General features: G+C 42.8%; 1 protein-coding gene across 1 annotated transcript in view; it reads left to right on the forward strand.

The window, feature by feature from the left end:
* spred1 (sprouty related EVH1 domain containing 1) overlaps positions 1-19,407 on the forward strand; it is a 36,536-nt gene extending 17,129 nt beyond the window's left edge. The window contains exons 3-6 of the mRNA XM_040042890.1: positions 5,762-5,930; positions 9,689-9,735; positions 14,824-14,979; positions 15,120-19,407. Coding sequence (XP_039898824.1) covers positions 5,762-5,930; positions 9,689-9,735; positions 14,824-14,979; positions 15,120-15,806 — 1,059 coding nt within the window. The 3' untranslated portion in view covers positions 15,807-19,407. The remainder of the gene's footprint in view (positions 1-5,761; positions 5,931-9,688; positions 9,736-14,823; positions 14,980-15,119) is intronic.
* The last annotated feature ends 234 nt before the right edge of the window (positions 19,408-19,641 follow it).

Genomic DNA, 19,641 nt, shown 5'->3' on the forward strand with positions numbered 1-19,641 from the left:
GTTTTCTAATAGGGTTGTCAAACAAAAAAAATCTGATCTTAATTGATACAGTGGAATTAGCTACTCATTTCAACAGTATTGATACCAACAGTGCAGTTTCTGTCTCATGCAACTGACACAACTTCACATAACACCTCCCCTCACTAGTTACTGAACACATGAACATTCATCCAACACTATTGAGAGGTCAGTAAAGCTCCAGTTTAAACATCATGAAGTACTGAACAGTTATCATACAGTGGGGCAAAAAAGTATTTAGTCAGCCACCGATTGTGCAAGTTCCCCCACCTAAAATGATGACAGAGGTCAGTAATTTGCACCAGAGGTACACTTCAACTGTGAGAGACAGAATGTGGAAAAAAAAATCCATGAATCCACATGGTAGGATTTGTAAAGAATTTATTCGTAAATCAGGGTGGAAAATAAGTATTTGGTCAATAACAAAAATACAACTCAATACTTTGTAACATAACCTTTGTTGGCAATAACAGAGGTCAAACGTTAACTATAGGTCTTTACCAGGTTTGCACACACAGTAGCTGGTATTTTGGCCCATTCCTCCATGCAGATCTTCTCGAGAGCAGTGATGTTTTGGGGCTGTCGCCGAGCAACACGGACTTTCAACTCCCGCCACAGATTTTCTATGGGGTTGAGGTCTGGAGACTGGCTAGGCCACTCCAGGACTTTCAAATGCTTCTTACGGAGCCACTCCTTTGTTGCCCGGGCGGTGTGTTTTGGATCATTGTCATGTTGGAAGACCCAGCCTCGTTTCATCTTCAAAGTTCTCACTGATGGAAGGAGGTTTGGGCTCAAAATCTCACGATACATGGCCCCATTCATTCTGTCCTTAACACGGATCAGTCGTCCTGTCCCCTTGGCAGAAAAACAGCCCCATAGCATGATGTTTCCACCCCCATGCTTCACAGTAGGTATGGTGTTCTTGGGATGCAACTCAGTATTCTTCTTCCTCCAAACACGACGAGTTGAGTTTATACCAAAAAGTTCTACTTTGGTTTCATCTGACCACATGACATTCTCCCAATCCTCTGCTGTATCATCCATGTGCTCTCTGGCAAACTTCAGACGGGCCTGGACATGCACTGGCTTCAGCAGCGGAACACGTCTGGCACTGCGGGATTTGATTCCCTGCCGTTGTAGTGTGTTACTGATGGTGACCTTTGTTACTTTGGTCCCAGCTCTCTGCAGGTCATTCACCAGGTCCCCCCGTGTGGTTCTGGGATCTTTGCTCACCGTTCTCATGATCATTTTGACCCCACGGGATGAGATCTTGCGTGGAGCCCCAGATCGAGGGAGATTATCAGTGGTCTTGTATGTCTTCCATTTTCTGATGATTGCTCCCACAGCTGATTTTTTTCACACCAAGCTGCTTGCCTATTGTAGATTCACTCTTCCCAGTCTGGTGCAGGTCTACAATACTTTTCCTGGTGTCCTTCGAAAGCTCTTTGGTCTTGGCCATGGCGGAGTTTGGAGTCTGACTGTTTGAGGCTGTGGACAGGTGTCTTTTATACAGATGATGAGTTCAAATAGGTGGCATTCATACAGGTAACGAGTGGGGGACAGAAAAGCTTCTTACAGAAGACGTTACAGGTCTGTGAGAGCCAGAGATTTTCCTTGTTTGAGGTGACCAAATACTTATTTTCCACCCTAATTTACGAATAAATTCTTTACAAATCCTACCATGTGAATTCATGGATTTTTTTTTTTTTTTTTTTTTCTTTCTTCACATTCTGTCTCTCACAGTTGAAGTGTACCTCTGGTGCAAATTACTGACCTCTGTCATCATTTTAAGTGGGGGAACTTGCACAATCGGTGGCTGACTAAATACTTTTTTGCCCCACTGTAAATGTTAACCTGGCTGGTGCACACGTTACTGTTAGTTGCTTAACTATTAGCTATTATCCGATAGCCACACACCCTGCCTCACTGGGCATAAACTAGTATACTCTCAGTTCCACTCCCAGGCTCTGATACATGGGAGGGTTGCATCAGAAAGCACACGCTGTGGAAATAAGGTACATTTATCGGATAGCCACATCGGTTAAGTTATCATTAAAGTTGTAGCTAGCAGCTGGAGCTAATAATAAAACTATAACATTAATGTTGGCGCAGGCAAACTTTATTAGTTCTGCCTGTTTGTAATGTTATAATATACAGAGTTGGATTAATAGGGTAGTACAATTATTTGTGTCTAAAAAGTATTCTCTTAAAGTCCCAGATTGAAGCTAAGAAAGTTGACCAGCAACAGTGGCACCCTAACTTAGCCACAGGATTCGTTTAACAATGAATATATGAAGCTGTGTCAGCAGGCATTGCCAAAGATGTTCACAGGAAATCGCTAGACCTGCATTCTACATGTATTGTCAGATTCTTCTTCTTCTTCTCTCTTTTTTTTTTTTTTTTTTTTTTTTTTAACCTGACCCGTTTGGTTCTTTAGCCGTCAGAATTGTTGTCTGAAGGCCAACAAAAATACCCAACGGGTTTACATTACCAAGTGGATCATCATGGCCTTGCCGTATTGGTCAATTTGATCAACCTTTGTTGTTGTTGTTATTTATTTATTTTATTTTATTTTTAGTTGGTATTGTCGGCTTCTTCGTAATGAAAGTAACAATGAGGCCCTAATATCAAGTGCTGTGTTGTGGCTTTAATCTGTTTGGCTTATGGAGTAGTTGCTGTAAAGCTCCTGAGACTCATTCTGTGCTGTAGATGTAAAACAGACCCAGTAGATGCACTGGGATAATCCTTGGTCTGTGGTAATCGGGAGTGTAAATCTATTTGTTTGTCTGTCAAATGCCAGATGACAAAAGGCGGCCACCATGATGCACAGAATCTGGTGCGTTCTGGCAGATGGTTATTAGAGTCTTCTTACAGCACCGTGCCTAAATGACCTTTTTTTTTTTCTTTCTTTCTTTTTTTTCTTTCACTGAACACATTTTATGTATGTTTCGTATTTACAGTCCTTGTGTTTTGTGCGTTGGTAACCCAGGATGTGTGTGGCACAGAAAAAGGGTGTGATGGGAACGGCATTGCTCAGACAGGGTATAGACATGGTTCAGAGACCCCGACAACTGTTCTGGGATGTGGTAAAACACCCCTATCACCACCAGAATCCCCAGCCACCACAACAAACACCCAGACATATGTAGGTCTGTCAGGATACCACCCAGTGCCAGGGTGTTGGCATCAACCACTTTGCCACCGGCAGTGTGAGGGCATCAGAAGCAGCGTCCAAGAAGAAAACAGTGCCCCCCCCCCCAAAAAAAAAAGACATAAGAATATGAACTGTGTAATTATGTTGTATGAGTGACGTTTAGACTTAGTGATGAATGTCACTAAGGCTCCTTGGTTTGGGTTATGTCTAACATACAAAATAGGACAGTGGTCTGCAAGGTTTTAGATGTATTTTTATTTAGACATTTTCTTTTTTTTTTTTTTTTCAAGGATACAATTTGGGTGTTTTTAATCCAACCAGAAATAAACACAAAGGGAAAAAAGGCAGTGACATCACCGATCCCTGATAGAAACCTGTGAGGAAAATGAATCATAAATGCAGCTATTTTGAAATCAAAAAGACAAGTTTTTTGTTTTTGTTTTTTGTTTTTTCCTGAGGTGACTGGAGATGTGGGGGGTGGGATTTAGAGGAATTCGGGAAGCCGAATGTAGTCAAAGAGCAGGAAATGGAGGTGGAGCCAGATAGATGGGAGACGGAAGAGGAGAGGTGGAGGGGATCTGTCTATAAGCGCAGTGATGCGGCACAGAGTGTACTGGTGATGACTCAGCTGGCTCTCCATATAGCTACCAATCACTCTCCTCCTTGGCCCCCCCACCTCCCCTCCGTCTCTCTTTCTCGTTCTCGCTGCTATTCGGTGACTCTCTTAAAACTACAGCTCTAATTGGTTGATGATTACTTACCATGCTGGCTCTCGGATTATGACAAATCTCCAGTTAAGCTCTTTCACTCCACCTTGCTTCCTGTCATTCATAGTTTGCAACTCCCTGCAGATTGGTACAGCCGTGCATTCCAGGTTTACTCTAAATGGCATTGCCTTGGAGGCAAGGCCCTATTTGACTGTTTTTGTTTTGGTTTTTTTTGGTTTTTGTTTTTTGTTTTTTTAAATAATTGTTAACCCTGTTTGTTTGTTTTGACTTACCAGTAACATTTATAGCTTTAAGTCTTGGAGGGGGTGAGGGTGTGCTGGGTTATTTCACTATGAATCAATGCACCCTGTTTAACTTAAATTGCATTATTCTTTACAATTTTTGTCTTAAAATGATAGCAAGGTTGGAATCATCATTCTGAAAGAAGCCTGATTTCTTGCATTCATGTGAGCATAGTCTCCATCTGTTCCTCTTTTCTTCTCTTACACACTGTCTTGACTGCTCTCTGTCTGTCTCTCTCTCTCTCTCTCTCTCTCTCTGACACTCTCCTCCATTAACATCACTTGCCTCTGTTCCCTTTCTGTCTCTTTTTCTGTCAGCAAGGCTCCTCCTCCTCTCTTTTCTCTAAGCACAATATGGAATGCGGTGTTAAGTATCAACCTTCCATGCAACTGTGATACTTCCTCCTCAGTCGGCCTTGCTGTGCGCTCACCTTACCTGCTCCGGCTCCATTCAGTCTCGCCTCCACAATCACCCCCAGAGGCACAGCGGACCCCTCCTCCCTTCCCCTGTCCTTGCCACCCCAGCAGCCTCTCACATCCATCCTTCCCTTCTTCTGTGCACTCATCCAGTAGCTCTAGGGTAGTCACGCAGGCTTAACCCTCGCTGCCTCCTTTTCTTGTTAGAGACATGTATGAAACAATGATATGGAGACAGACGCTTGAATTATGTGCAGCACACTTGCAAAGCGACTCACACAGACAGAATGAAATTCAGACCTGAGCACTCCCCCTCTGACACACATACACACATATCATCAACCTCTTGTACAGCTGCCACGTATTAGCCTCTTGAAGTGTGCATGTTGACTGTTGTCCAGATCCACGGGGAACGGTGCCATCTGCTTTCAGCAATCGAGTACTTTGTTTGTGACCGTTATCCTCCGACAAGACATTTGGACCGCAAAGATGCACAGCGTAGCACTTGGGTCATTGAGCTTTTCATCGCACCAGCTCCTGCGCTCACGCATGCTCTCACGCAGATCGCGGTGCGCACAGTCACACATTCGCACCCCATTAAGCCACCTCTCGTGCGCGTCAGTAAAAACCTCAAAGACTTTAATGGCCGTCTCTCATTTCATTTAATCTGCCTAGAGGAAGACCGGGAGGCGGCCCAGTAGCCCTGATTAATAATAGGCTTTGGAAACGCAGCCTCTCTCTGCCATACACTTGGGCTCCCTGGCTCCAAAACACCTCCACACACTCCAACTCTCGGGCCACCACTGCTCTTCAAGTTTAACTTTAAACCCCACTATTTAGAATGTGTTTTACAAATTATCTAAGAAGTATGTTGAGTATTGGATTTGGGGGGGATTTTCTTTTTTTTTTCTTTTTTTTTTTCTATTTTTGATTTTAGAAGCTCTGGAACTGCCTATATGTGTAGTTCAAATGGCAGAAATCTTCTACGTCTTTTTGTTATATTCCTGTTGTGTTGGAATAATTGAATTTGACACATTACAACAGCTTATGGGGTTGGATTAAACCACACAGATCAAATTCTGTATCCAGCTATATTAAAACATCTCAAAGAGCACCAGCATGCCTTGGTTCACTTTCAAACTCTTCTGTTTGTTTCTTTTCAGGTGGTACTGGAGTGTGTGCTGCAGAAAGACCTAGTATACAACAAGGTCAACCCCATCTTCCACCACTGGAGGATCAACGACAAGAAGTTTGGACTGACCTTTCAGAGCCCTGCTGATGCTCGTGCTTTTGACCGGGGAATACGGAGGGCCATTGAGGACATTAACCAGGGTGTGTTTTGCCTTTTTGCCTGCATGCGTGTGTGTGTTTGTTTTCTTTTTGCTAGTTTAGAACAGGTCAAACCAGATAACAAAGCCAATAGAAAGCCAGCAGAATGCACCTTAACTTAACAGTCCATCAGCCAGCATTGGCTATTGTTTCCATATCAAGAAATCAAGGCAGCCCACAGATTTTTTTTTTTCCCTCTACTACCCTCACCACCTTTCAAACTCTTACTCGATCGACAAAACATCACATTTGTTTAGAATTCCCACCTAGAGTTTGCACTGTGTGTCTTGGCAACCATTCAGTACATGTAAAAGTTGGATGTAGATGGATGTATGCACATGAATGTGGTGTGTATTCTACTGGTGTGCATTCACAGCCTGCATTCCTGCTTGTTTATCTTGGCTTGTAAAGGCTGACCTAGCATCTGTTCTAGAAGAGATGTGTGCCGTTGATTACCTTTGATGACTCCTCCGCCAATGCTACCTGCTCTCTCACCCAAGCTTGAACCCTCCTGTGTTATCTTATCAAGCCCAGCTGCCCAGATAAGCTTGCCACATCCGTAGAGACTGGCAATGCAATGCTTTGCTCAGACAGTGGGTGATAGAGGACAGGAGAGGGTTGGTGGGAAAGACGAGAAACTCATAGAATGGATCGCAACCTGAGATATGGGCTGAGCTTCACGCAGAAGAAACTTGACCAGACTGGGCTTTTGTCCTTCTCTGTCTTGGCAAGATAGTTTGAGGACTGGCTAGACTAGTCTAACAAAATTTTGTATTTGGACTGAATGTGGCATTTATATATTTTAAAGCTAAGATAGGTATTTACTTTATGCGTGGAACTGAGTGGGCAGGTTTAGGTCCTAATAAGCATTATTTTTCAGCACAGTGCCAGAGGTTGCAAAGTCATCCAATTAGTAGGAGAATTGCCAACTCAGCAATCTGCTATCCAGCCCTGTGTTATACAAGATGCTGGTCGACCGGCTGGCTGGCTGGCTGAGGAGCTGTAATATCCTTTACACTCTAGACCCAGGAATCATGGGGAGCATAGAGGAGGTACAGCGGAACATTTGTAAAGGTTTATCGCCACTGAGCATCAGTTGCTTCTTGCCCACAGCCGTTTATCTGAGATTTGAACTTCCTGGGCACAAGTCCACACCATCTAGGTAAAAGGTAGTCATGTAGAACTTGCTTTGCAAGCTGCTTTTCCTGTAAATTTCACATGAAGATAACGAACAGGCAATAATGGCGTACTTCATTATCACAGGGTCATCTTTTAGGATGATTAGTGTCTCTTTTAAACAAACCAAAATTCGCTCCCAGTTTCTTAAATAATGTCTTCTATTTTGGTACGCTAAAATGATGTGTGGAAACCTGAGGGGTTTTGTTTTGAATGGGGTGTTGGCATTTGAAGGTGTTACTGTGAGCTGGGAAGCTGTTATGGTCTTTTGTCACAGTTTGACAACAAAATATCAGTAACATATCTGATATTCATGATTTGAGGCCGTTTCAGTGCTGTTCACATAATCAGATGGCAAAGAGGCATGGATATCTCATGTAGCAGGGCCCGGGTGATTGTGAAGATTCTCATTCAGAGACTGTATAGTTTTGGTGTGCTAATAAATGCTTCGGCTTCTTCCTGTGAATGTCAGCTACAGCAGGTGATGGTGGGGTTTCATTCCCTTGCATTTCTCTCTCTCTCACCCCTCCCGCCCCTGCTGTCCTCTCCTCCCTCCGTTCTCCTCTCTCTCCTGGCATCTTCTGTATTCTGCCAGTGTTGTGTAATGCCTCTCCTCAGTTCTTCTGTATTCCAGTTGCATCGTTCTGCTGCTGGACTGCTGCGTGAATGTGTGTGGGGGAGAGAAGAGGCAGGAAGGGAATATATGTTTTTGCCTGTGTGTGTGTGTGTGTGTGTGTGTGTGTGTGTGTGTGTGTGTGTGTGTGTCTGCGCACGCGTATCTGCGTGCACGCACACGTGTGTATCAGTCTTGCAGTCCTCTGTTGCCATGGCAACGTCAGGCACATGGCTCAGGCAGCTTTGTGGCCCAGCGCTGCCAGAGTTGGGCTGCAGGAGGCCTCTTTCTCTCAGTAGTGGAGAAATGCATACACACACACACACACACACACCTTTCTCCATGTGACTCAGCGACAGACAGACAGACTGATGGACAGACTGTGTCTAACACAAGCTCAGTGAATTCTTCTGTCCTCTCTGTGACAGAGATCACATTACTGTGTTTTTCTGCATTCTCTCTCTGAATGCAGACAGGAAGATTGATGCCTCAGTGCTTTAAATAAAGCCTCAGTAATCCTAAATAAGTGAACCAAAGTTGAAAAAGAACCTCTTTATGCCCCTTGGGTACAAATATATTCACCACCACCCCCCCTCCCCACATTCAGATAGTTTTGTCCTTGCTTTCTACAGCATTGCCAAACTGAAATGTCCTTAAACATTGATTTTTTTTTTTTTTTTTTTTTTTAAATGTATAAGCTGGTGCTTTCATCAGTGGTTTTTATGTGTTAATTTAAGCTGACTGAAACCACAATAATTTGATTGGCTGTACCTGTGCACTGATATTTTTTAGTAAATGGCTGCATTTTATGTTAATTCTGACCATATGCTTGGAAGTGCATAGGTATAGCTCATCGTTCTGAACTCAGCTTTTAGATTTTATACTTCTGATGATATTACCTGGTGAATATTATCAAATTATTAACTTTAAATGTGATTTAACAGTTCTTTATACAATGTTATGCACATATTAACTCAGATTTACTTCAATTATTGTTCTGTAAGAGTAAATGTCTGCTGTCTGTAAAGCAACACACACCTGCATGAATGAGTGGTTAACTGGTGGCATCTTTTAGTTGTGTAATGCTTTATTTTTGGTTATTTTTCTTGGATTTGGTTACATTAACAGCCATATATTACACATACTAAAAATGTAGGTTTATTCCAAGAAAAGTTTTGTTGTTTTTTTTTATCTTATGTCACAAAACGGTGGTGTTGCATTCTGCTTGTTGTGATCTGACAAACCTCAAGACTTCACTGGACTACGTGCAGGGAAATTGGCAGACTTTATTCAATTACACCTTCACCGAGCTTTAAAAAAATCTTCAGACTGCATACATTAAACAAGTTATTTCACATTGTTGACATAAGCACCATTAAAATGTTATCTTTTAAAAAGTGATGTTTGTGACAATAGTGTTCAGCAAAACACTATGAAAATATAAGTAGTGTACGTGTCTTTCTTAAGATTGACTTCTCCTGTAGATTGTGTAATGTGTGCAGTGATGAAAAACGTTAGCTCTTTCCTCCACCTTGGTAACTGAGGTGTTTGGGGTGCGAAAATGGCACGTGGGTTTTTAGCCGAGGTCACGGTTACATTATTCTCTGCATGCTTATTTTATTAACTTCTGTGAACCCCACTAACACAAAGCAGCTTTCATTTCCCCATTAGGCCACAGGCAGAAGAAAGCAGAAGTCTTGAACTATTCCGGCCCGACAAGAGTCAGCGTGGTAACTTTAAACCATGCTTAGGGGAACAGTTTGAGAAACAAACAAACAAATAGAAATATTTTGTTGGTAGAAGGAAGTTGCTGAAAGATTCAGACTGATGCAGGTTGTCGCCTGGGTTCTTTGAATTTTTACCCTCTAGTCTTCCCTTGCTTTTGTCAATCAAATTTAGCTATGAGAGTTTTGTGTTGTATACTTTGCCTCTTTGAGCTGTTGTTGAGTTCTCGTACCTTTCTCTCTTTCAGGTTGTCGACCGTTTGGGGAGGGCGATAATCCAGAGGATGGACTACCGGTGAGTGACATTAAGGTTTAGTAAAGAAAACCTGTGTTGCTATGACTGAAAAGAGTGAAGTTCTCTCTGCTTTGTCACCGACTCTGAAATGACATGATCCACATGTTTGGTTGAGGTCTGATCTGTCCCAGCCAGGTGCTGACACCTGCCTTTGTTGTCTCACAGTTGTTCTTAGAGATTTACAGATGTTTAACCAGTGTCAGCCAGACCCTGAGGTGAAGCTGGGTGTTGGCCAGCAAATGTGGTGCACTCTAACTCTGCAGCTGTCAGTCTTGTCAAGATTGAAGATGATATATTATCACCTGGAGCATTCATCTTTACTAGTCAAATAAGGCTTTAGGATGTTGATGTTGTCTTAGCTGAAAAAACAAGGTACTTTAAGGTGCTCAGTAGATAGTTGTGAACTCGCGTTTAGCCTGTTTAAGCTAATCTCTCCATGATGCTGACGTCAGGGTCGCATCTCGTAAGACTCTTTATTCTTCCTTTGCGTGAAGATAGGACTCTGACTTTAGCTAACTAAATTTGGGACCAACTAAACCTGTACACAATAACTGCATGCACCATGTATTGTACCAACAACAACACTCAGTGCCTTTGCACAGCGGTTGACTGTCACCATGTGTGTTTAAGAATGTCACGTTCTCTTTAGCAGAGAAAGGCAGCAGGTGTATAGTTCAAGGCAACACACCCTTGGTAATTTGTTTTAGATATCTGTCCTTTTACAGGAAAGCCAGCCACCCACCTGTTCTGCTTCTGATTGCAAAGTTGATAAAGGCACATTAGTAGGAAGGGCAGCTCTTGTAGGACACATTTAGTGACAGTATAGAAGCCTCTGACACTGTTAAGCAATCCAATGCACCAGTGCTGTAAAGAATCCCTACACATAATAATGATTAACTGTTGTGCAACACTGAGGTGTGTTGATTCACCTCTGATCATTTCCTCCACTCTGCACACTGTATATGGAATAGACAGAACCACGTTTGTGGTCTCTTGTTGACTTCATGCTGGACCTCATGTGAATTAAATTTTTAGCTATGAACCTCCCAGAGGCTTATACTTACCTCTGATCTGCTCTGTACTTGCCCATCTGCATGATGCAGACTAGAAGAGCAGTGATGGAGGAGAAAGTGGTGTTCCAGTTCTTGTGGCAAAGTTCCTCTTTAAGGAATCAGCCTGAACATACAGGAAATCCAATGGCACCGTTGTTGCTAGGCAGCGGGGGGGGGCAGGAGGAGGGGTAAGGGGTGCAGCCAGAGAGGGGTAGAAGGGGGTGTTCAGCAAGCCACCGAGGGTGTCACCATGGTGATTTGGCATCCGAATGTTGCGGTCAGAGACCTGGGCTACAGAAAAAGAGAAGTGAACCAGAGGCTGCGGCCAGAGAAGCAGCAAATACCACCACACAGCAAAGTGTTAGCCGAGCTGTGTGGCTCCAAGCTCCATCACGAAGTCACGTCAGTGTCTGTGCAGATAAATGATGACTTTCAAAAAAAAAAAAAAAAAGTACAGAAGCTTTGCTGCATGTCACCCCCTCCCAACCTTTCTGTGGCTCCCTCCATCTGCCATGTGTGGGTGTGTAAAAGGCAAAATGCAAAAAAAGCATAAAAGAAAGAAAGAAATTGTTATGACCACTAGAGGTGGGAAATGGATAGTAATTTCATTCACTTCACACAGTCATGAAATAATCACTCTAGTAAGTCAGATTAGTTGCTGTATTTGGAGCGTGTGCACTTTCTGCTAATATTTGGCACCAGAATGTTAATAATTGTATCACAAGAGGAAGCGGTGTGATGATGCATCAAGATTTCAAAATGTTGTCCCACCCCTGGTTGACCACACATGTAGTTTTTATTAGTGGTAGGTCTTTTTAGAAGCAGTAGCAGCTCTCTATGGATTTGCTGTGACCTTGTGCCAAAAACAGATGCCAGAGGTCACCATGAAGCCTTGTTTTTGTTCCTTGATTAAATGGCTCTAAAAATCGACGGGTATCAAAATTTGCTGGAATTCATCCTAGCCTTGCATTGTTACAAAGATTTGTGTGCGTCGTGTATGTGCACGCACACACGCGTGAACTGTCAGTGTTCGTGCGCTGAAGATGGTCTTCTCCACCCACATCCTGCCCACTGAGGCTGAGCACCCACATGTATGCCCTTCACAAGCTTACCACATTCTTCCTCTCACTCAAAAAACACACACACATACACACACACACTGAACATGCAACATATTTCACCCATAGAGAAAAGTGGTTGCACAACACCCTACTCAGCTGTGATGACCCACTGCCAGGAATTATGCTGTACCGCTACAGTCCTTCCGCTAGTACTAAGTAAAATATGTATGTGAGGGTTTTTTGTTCTTTTGTTTTTTTTCTTTTCTCGAATACCACAGGAAAACATCCACATCTAATTTAGAACTGGCAGGAAGTTTTCTCTTATCTGTTTTGTACACATGGGTTTTGTTGGCCAGTGAGTTTCACAGCCTCACTCTGACCGATGATGTCGTTTTCTATGAGACATCTCTAAGCTGCGAAGAAGAGTAGTTTAAAGTAGCCATTTGACATTTTATGAAATATGCCTTTTATTCTCTTTTGCTGTGAATTTGACAAAAATCTACAAAAATGTATTTGTAGATTGATGTAACTCAGCAGGCCAGAAGTTGGTTACATACATCTCTCCTCATTCTTACAAATAAAGACTCACTTCCCAAAACAGCCAACCACTCCTTTAGGACACATCAGGAGTGGGCTTTTTTTAAAATTTTAAATTTTTTTATTTTAAGCTGGCAGGACCCAGAGATGAGCACTCATCAGGCTTCTTTCTACCCTGTGAGAAACAAGCTCATAGAGAAGTAAAGCACGTATTCATGTTTGCATTCAAATATCCAGGCACGCACACAAAACGTTCCTTTGCTTTGTTGAAGTGTGTGTCGTAAGCTTTTAGTATGTGAGCTAGCCTTCCCTGTCCTCAACCCCTGTGCCTTTGAGGGCGGAAGTGCATGGATCCCTGATGTTGGTGTGGAGCCAGGTTGCCCGTGGCTCCGCACCACCTACAACGCCCTCTCTGCATTCCTCCCCCTTCTCGTCTCCTCCCTCAAACAGCCACATCTCTAGGGTCAGATCAGCTCCAGATTGGCCCCCACGCATGCCTTTGAATAGTGGGGGCTTGGGCTAGCACTTTAAAAGGAAGCCCAAGTCTGTTTCCCATTTGCCCCGCCGCCCCTCGCTCCTTTCTCTCTTTCTCTCACATACACATACAGCTGTCATCTGGCTTTTTAAGTTCTCTGCTGCATTTCTCCAGCTGGAGCTGGTTTATGACATTCCCTCGGCAGACTCTTTGGCCTCTCGCTCCCTCTCCCCCCTCTCTCGCTCGCTCTAGCTCTCTCAGACGCGCACACACAAATACAACACAATCTCATTTTTTCCTGCTCTGTTCTTTCTCTTCCCTCTGCCTCCAATGTCTCCTGTTCCTCACATTCCCCTGCAGACGCTGTCGATGTGTGTTGCACCACTTGGTATGTTTGGAGGCAATGAAGGAACAAAGTCACACACACGCACACAGACCATGTGTTAGCAGTCTGTGGGGTGGGTGGGGTAGGGGGCTAGTGGAGGAAGGGGGGGGGGGGGAGTCAAAGGAAGCATCTCTTAGCAACCACAGGACAGTAATTACTGTAGCAGCAGCTGGGAGCAAACCAGATTTCCGCTGTGCGTTAAAGCACTGGCGTGGGCTACTTTACACACGGCACTGACTAACTACAGCCAGCACCACCTCCACACACAGAAAAGAGAGAGGGAGAGAAGGTGGGAGAAGGAGAAGAGAGGAGGACTAACCCTGCTTTGATGAGGTCGAGATGTGTGTGGGGGGGGAAAAAAGAGGGTCAGCTAGCCAGTGCATATGAGGCTCGAATACGGTCCGATCGAACTCGAAGACGCCTCGGCATGCATCCATCTGTGTTTGTGTATTTTCGGTTGCGACACGCAGAGAGAAAGAACCTTCAGTTTAGCGGGGTCACTTTGAGACATCACAGGAGCGTTTAGAAATAGGCAGGCACGTCCGTGAATGTGAAGTTTAGCCACGTTTTGAGGGCGACCGGTGCACAGTTCTGCTTATTTTCCCGTATCTCGCGTGAACGTTTGAATAAGCTGGAAGTTGTGAACATAGTTGCACTGAAATCAAGCTCCACAAAATATCACAAGGCTCTTAACATAATAACTATCCTCCCCCAACTCTCATCACCTCTGCATGCATGAATCATGAAAATCACTGCTGCTTTTGATTTTTGTTGCCATGAGTACTTAAAGTATGAGGCTATTGCTGTTGGAGGCTCCTTTTTTTAAATATAATTTCTGTAGATGTGTAAAAAATATTTTCCTGCATTTGATGTCCTCTGTGTCATTCACAAGATGCTATTTATAGGCCGATTGATGTCAACAGTGAGCTTTCTTCTTGTAATTGTTGGAAGGAATTAATTGTTCGCTTTCACGTTGCAGCGCATGGTTTCCAACATTTCTCTTTTTTTCGGCATTGTCAAGAGCCTTTTTAGGCCAGTGTTTGTAGATTTTTGCATTAGCTAAAATGTTTGTGGGAACACATGCAAGGCTGATGGGAACTCTGAGTTCTTAACAGAAGGGCCTTGAGTCATCTACACAGCTCAGTCATTTGGACAAGCGTGGGTGCAGGATGCCCCCTGGTGGTTAAAGTGGAACGAACACACACACACACACACACACACACACACACACACACACACACACACACACACACACACGACAGCCTACACACACTGAGTCAAAGCTGTTGTAATCATGAAAACTGAACTGATTGACCATTAGAGCTTTTAACAGTGAAGCAGTATCGTGAAAAGTGAGAATGGCTTTTTTTTCAGGGGGGATTAACAAAAAAATTGATAAATTTGCAGATTTTTTTTGGTAAGCAAAGTGACTAAAAATAATTACAAAAGTTGTTATTGCATCATCAGAGTGCAGTAATTCACTAGATTTTCTTTGTGATGTGTTACTAGGGAAGAAATTTGAACATGTTTTAAGTTTCATCCTGTTTCGCATACTTACCTGATCCTGTATGCCTGTAGGTGTGTGATGAGCCTCCTTCCATCTGTACCCCGATGAAAGAGCCCTTCTCTCCTCTGAACAATGTCGTCTCCACCGAGCCATTCAGGGGCTGCTACGTTCGCGCCCAGCCCTTTGACGAGTTCCCCTCCAGCAACAGGCGCTACCTGCCTCCACAGGTCTGCCTTTGCCTTACTGGCTTATATCAATATATAATTCTTTAAATTAAGGTACTTTTTATGTAGTATTTTCCACAAAGTGTTGATTTCTAGTCTTTCGAGCAATCTGACTTATTCCTCTTTTGATTTTCCTCTTTAAGTCGACTCGCCGTGTCAGTTTTCGCATGGATGAAGAAGAAATCGTCCGCATCAACCCACGCAAAGACGTGCTCATCCGTGGCTATGAGGACTACCGTCACCCTGTCATGTGGAAACCTGAACCTGACCGTGAGGACCTGGATTTCCCCACTGCATTTCACAAACTGGACAGTAAGAAGTGCGAGTACCTCTTCCCCGATGGCCCCGGTGGAGACTCTCACTCAGGCCCCGGAATGGGTATAGGAACAGGTATAGGGCTTGGGCTGGGCAAGGACACGGCCATCAAGACTCAGCCGTCGCCCCTCATGAAGTCCAAAAAGAGCAGACGGCGGCGAGAGGACGGCGAGCGTTCACGGTGCATCTACTGTCGGGAGATGTTCAACCACGAAGACAACTGGCGGGGGCAGTGCCAGGATGCCCCCGACCCAATTAAACAGTGCATCTACAAAGTCAGCTGTATGCTATGCGCCGAGAGCATGCTGTATCACTGCATGTCTGACTCAGAGGGTGACTTCTCAGACCCCTGTTCATGTGACACTTCTGACGAGCAGTTCTGTCTGCGCTGGCTGGCCCTGGTGGCGCTCTCGTTTATCGCACCCTGCATGTGCTGCTACCTGCCTCTGCGCGCGTGCCACCACTGTGGCGAGGCCTGCCGCTGCTGTGGGGGCAAGCACAAGGCCGCGGGGTGACCCGACACCGGACACTGGGACGCCATCAAAGCTAGCAAACAAAGGAAGTGGATAAAAGCAGAAAATTATAAGCTGGCATCCTTTTTTCATTCCCCTCTCAGACGGGGTGATATGTTGTTGATCCCCACTTTGAGGGCTTTTGGAGATTTCAGTTTGTGTTTGTCGCCGACAAGCAGCAGCGGAGGACAAAACCATATGCTTTGTGGGGGGTAGGGGGGCTCTGAGCATCAAGCTAAGCTCAGGAGCTTAAGCTGAGGAGAAGAAGAGGAGGAGGAGAAGTCACGATTAATAGACTTGGAGATGTTACTACACACATCTGCACATACAAACACACACACCTCTCTCACATTCACACTCATAAGCCAGGCCACAAATATCAGACTTCTAGTACAAGTTATGTGTAACTTCATGAAGGAAAATTGTCTTTTGTACAGAGAGCGACGACTTCACGACAAAAAAATGAAAAAGAAATCAAAACTATTCTGCGCTGAGGAAAAAACGTACTTGCTGTTTGGGTATGCTAAAAGGGATATGTTTTTGCTTGTTTGTGAATTTGCAGTTAGGTAACAGTGGCCTTTCCTTCATGGCTTAAGCATTCGCTGACAATGTAATTATTAGACAGAGAAAAGTGCACTATAAAATGATATTCCCCCCCGAGTAAAGGTAATCCTCTGAAATTCTTGTGGTATATTAACCACCGTGTTCTATTGTAATTTTAATGCTTGAGAGTAGTTGCTGTGGTGGATGTCTGGCCATTTGATTTCCTTCTTTCCTTTCCATCACTTTTTTAAGCAGAGTAACAGATTGATTTTGAAGGTCCACCTTGGCACAGCTTGCACAGTTCATTTAAAAGACGTTAAAATGACTAACTCGCCTTCCTGAGGTGATTTAGATCGTTTGATTGCATTCCAAAATAAAGGGATCGATTCTACGATTAGAAGGGAAAAATATGGTAACAACTTCACTACATTAAACACCCCCTCCCCCCCATATATTTTTATTTCCTCATAAGAAAATTGCATTTTAGAACCTCTTGAACCATATAAATAGAAACCAACACACAACAGTTTCATTTACTTCAGTTATAGTCCAGTTATTTACTGCTGTAGTGAAATTGGTGGGGTTTTTTGTTTGTTGTTATTTTCTTTTCTTATTTTCCTGCTCATTTTTACAATTAGTTCTTAATCGAGTGTTAAAATGTTGCTCAACCAGCAAGTTTTGTTTTGGTGAGGTAAGGGGTTACAGTGCTCCTTGGTTAAAATGACATGGCACTTAAATTAGACTATTCTTTGACTGATAAAACTCCAGATTTTGGAATTAGTCTGTTCAAAAATTAAGTTAACATCCTGGTTTTTTGTTGTTGTTGTTTTTTTTTTTTGTTTGTTTTTTTAGTGGGTTAAAAATAAGAGACAAAAAAACCAAAAAAACAACCCTCTTTTTAAAGCACTGCTCTCCAAGCTTTGGTTGCAGCACCCTCTTAAATTCCCTTGTTTGACCTCTGAATCTTTCTGTTTTTCCCCTTCAAATGTTGTGCAAATGTGGTATTACATTGTTCCTTGAAAGTTAGTCCACTCCTTCCACGAATGAATGAATGAATGAACGAACGAGTGAAGGAATGAATGCATTGTTTTGGGAACGCTGAGCATCTCAGCTATTAAACCCTGAGATGTTCTGTGTGTGTGTGTGCATAGGTCTGCATACGCAGAGGTGGTTTTATGTTACGTAACGTCACCGGTGACTACGTGATTCAGGCTTTGACTCATAACAGTACTGACCACCATCCTGCTTTTGGAAGCCCTGGCTTCAGAGTAAACAAAGTAATGAAATGCACTCATCGGCTTTCTTGCCAAGTTAGATTGAGAAGAGTGACGCTCGTTCTGTTAATATGAAGACTGAAAGCAGGTGGAAGCAGCTAACCGATATCTCTAAATTGCATGAATCCCTTTTCCCTTTTCCGCATTTTAAAAAAGGAATTGCATATGGATGCACGGATTTTTAAAAATAAATTGGCCAACGCTAGCATGATATTTTTCCACATTTTAATGTGTTTTTGTTGTTATTTATTCCCGTCTTCACCCTAAATAAGACTGTTAAAAATCTTCTTCATCACATTGGGGTTTTTTTTTGTTTTGTTTTGTTTTTAATACTCACAAGAAGAAGAAGAAAAAAAAAAAGGCGGCGTGGAGACCAGAGATTATGGAATTTCAGTGAAATTCGGAGTCTTGTAGTGATGACAGATGGAATAACAGTTAGCGGTGCGAAATGGCTAGAAGCAACAATTTGAAACAACTACCAATGGGATGGCAAGGGATACTGCTGACTGACAAAAGATGGGGCAGGAAATAAGGTTTCCTATGCAACCAGTGTCTGAAAAGTCTGCTAGCAGCTGTCCGCTGCAAAGCGAGAGGTGGCAAGCGAAAATCACTTTATATATGGACAGGGCTATAGCCAAAATTAATGACCAGAAATATTGTCCACTTGGATTTCCTGGTAGGCCAATATCGGTTGACGAGGGCAGCATGTCGACATCTGTAGTCCACTGCACAAACATGGTATGACCTGTAAATTGGTAACCTCAGGAGATGGTTTATGTTTGCCTCCGTTTCAGTCTTAACTACACTTCATATTTTGTAAACAGATGTGAATGATGATAATCTTCTGGTCTAACTCTTGGCAAGAAAGACACTATCCTGCACTCCTCACCCAAATGTCCAAATTTAAAAACCTTTTGGGAAACAGTATCTACATGGACTGTTTGGCAGTCTGACCCAACAGAATATTCAAAATTGAACTTAACGCTTCAAGTAGAGTAAAAGTCACTACAAGAACAGCTTAGTTTGGACATCTGGCTGCAATAACCCAAATGCTCCCTAACTGCAAAGTGTAATCCATCTCAGTTTTTTTTTGTTTTTTTTTTTTTTTTTAAATAGCAAATTTGGTACAACATCCAAATGCTGTTATTATCAGATATGCATGTTTTCCCACCTCCTGTCACTCAAAAAAGGAAAAAAAAAAAAAAAAAAAAGAAGAAGAGAGAAACCACACCTCACTTAGTAGTACAAGAGAACAATTTATCTTCCAGATTCCTCCCTAACCAATGCTCCCTTTACTTTCTATGCAAACCTTCGAATGTGTGGAAACGCATTGACCTCTTGGCGGACTGAGTCAGTGACTAGACGGGACATTTTAATATGCTATATATAGGTAGACGACAAACCCCTGGTACCAAACTCCAAACACCTGTAAATATGTAACACTATATTTAAGTACTGATAATAATCCCAGTTTTTTTTTTTTTTTTTTTTTTTTTTTTTTTTTTCGTTTCTTCTTTTTTTGTCTTTGAAATTTTAAAGATAGAGTTGTATTTATCGTTGCTGTCAGCATATACCGTAGCTTGAAATGACAGCATTTGTACATAGGTCACCTTTTAGTATTATTTCACATTGAAAAGTAGAGGGCGTTTGTGATGGAAATGACTATTGAGTTTCTAATAGAGTTTCTCTCTAGTTTTGTATGGTAGAAGGAAGGATAGTGCTAACACGGTACAGTAGTGGCAGTCCACTTGGTTTTAAAGTTTGAGATATATATATATATATATATATATATATATATATATATATATATATAAAAAACACACATGCGTATAAAGCTGCTAGATACAATCACTAATTTTATTGTGTTGACAGAGAAAATCAGCTATGAACGACTGTTAAACCTTAATTTTCCAACAGCATATAACGACAACGGTCAGTTTTGAAATGTTTGATTGCTCTGTGTGATAAAGTGGACACTTGTGCATGTGTGTGGGTGCGAGAGTGTTACTATATTGTGCCCA

The sequence above is a fragment of the Simochromis diagramma genome, unplaced genomic scaffold, assembly GCF_900408965.1.
Source record: "Simochromis diagramma unplaced genomic scaffold, fSimDia1.1 OVJJ01000304.1, whole genome shotgun sequence".
In the NCBI taxonomy this organism is placed as follows: Eukaryota; Metazoa; Chordata; class Actinopteri; order Cichliformes; family Cichlidae; genus Simochromis; species Simochromis diagramma.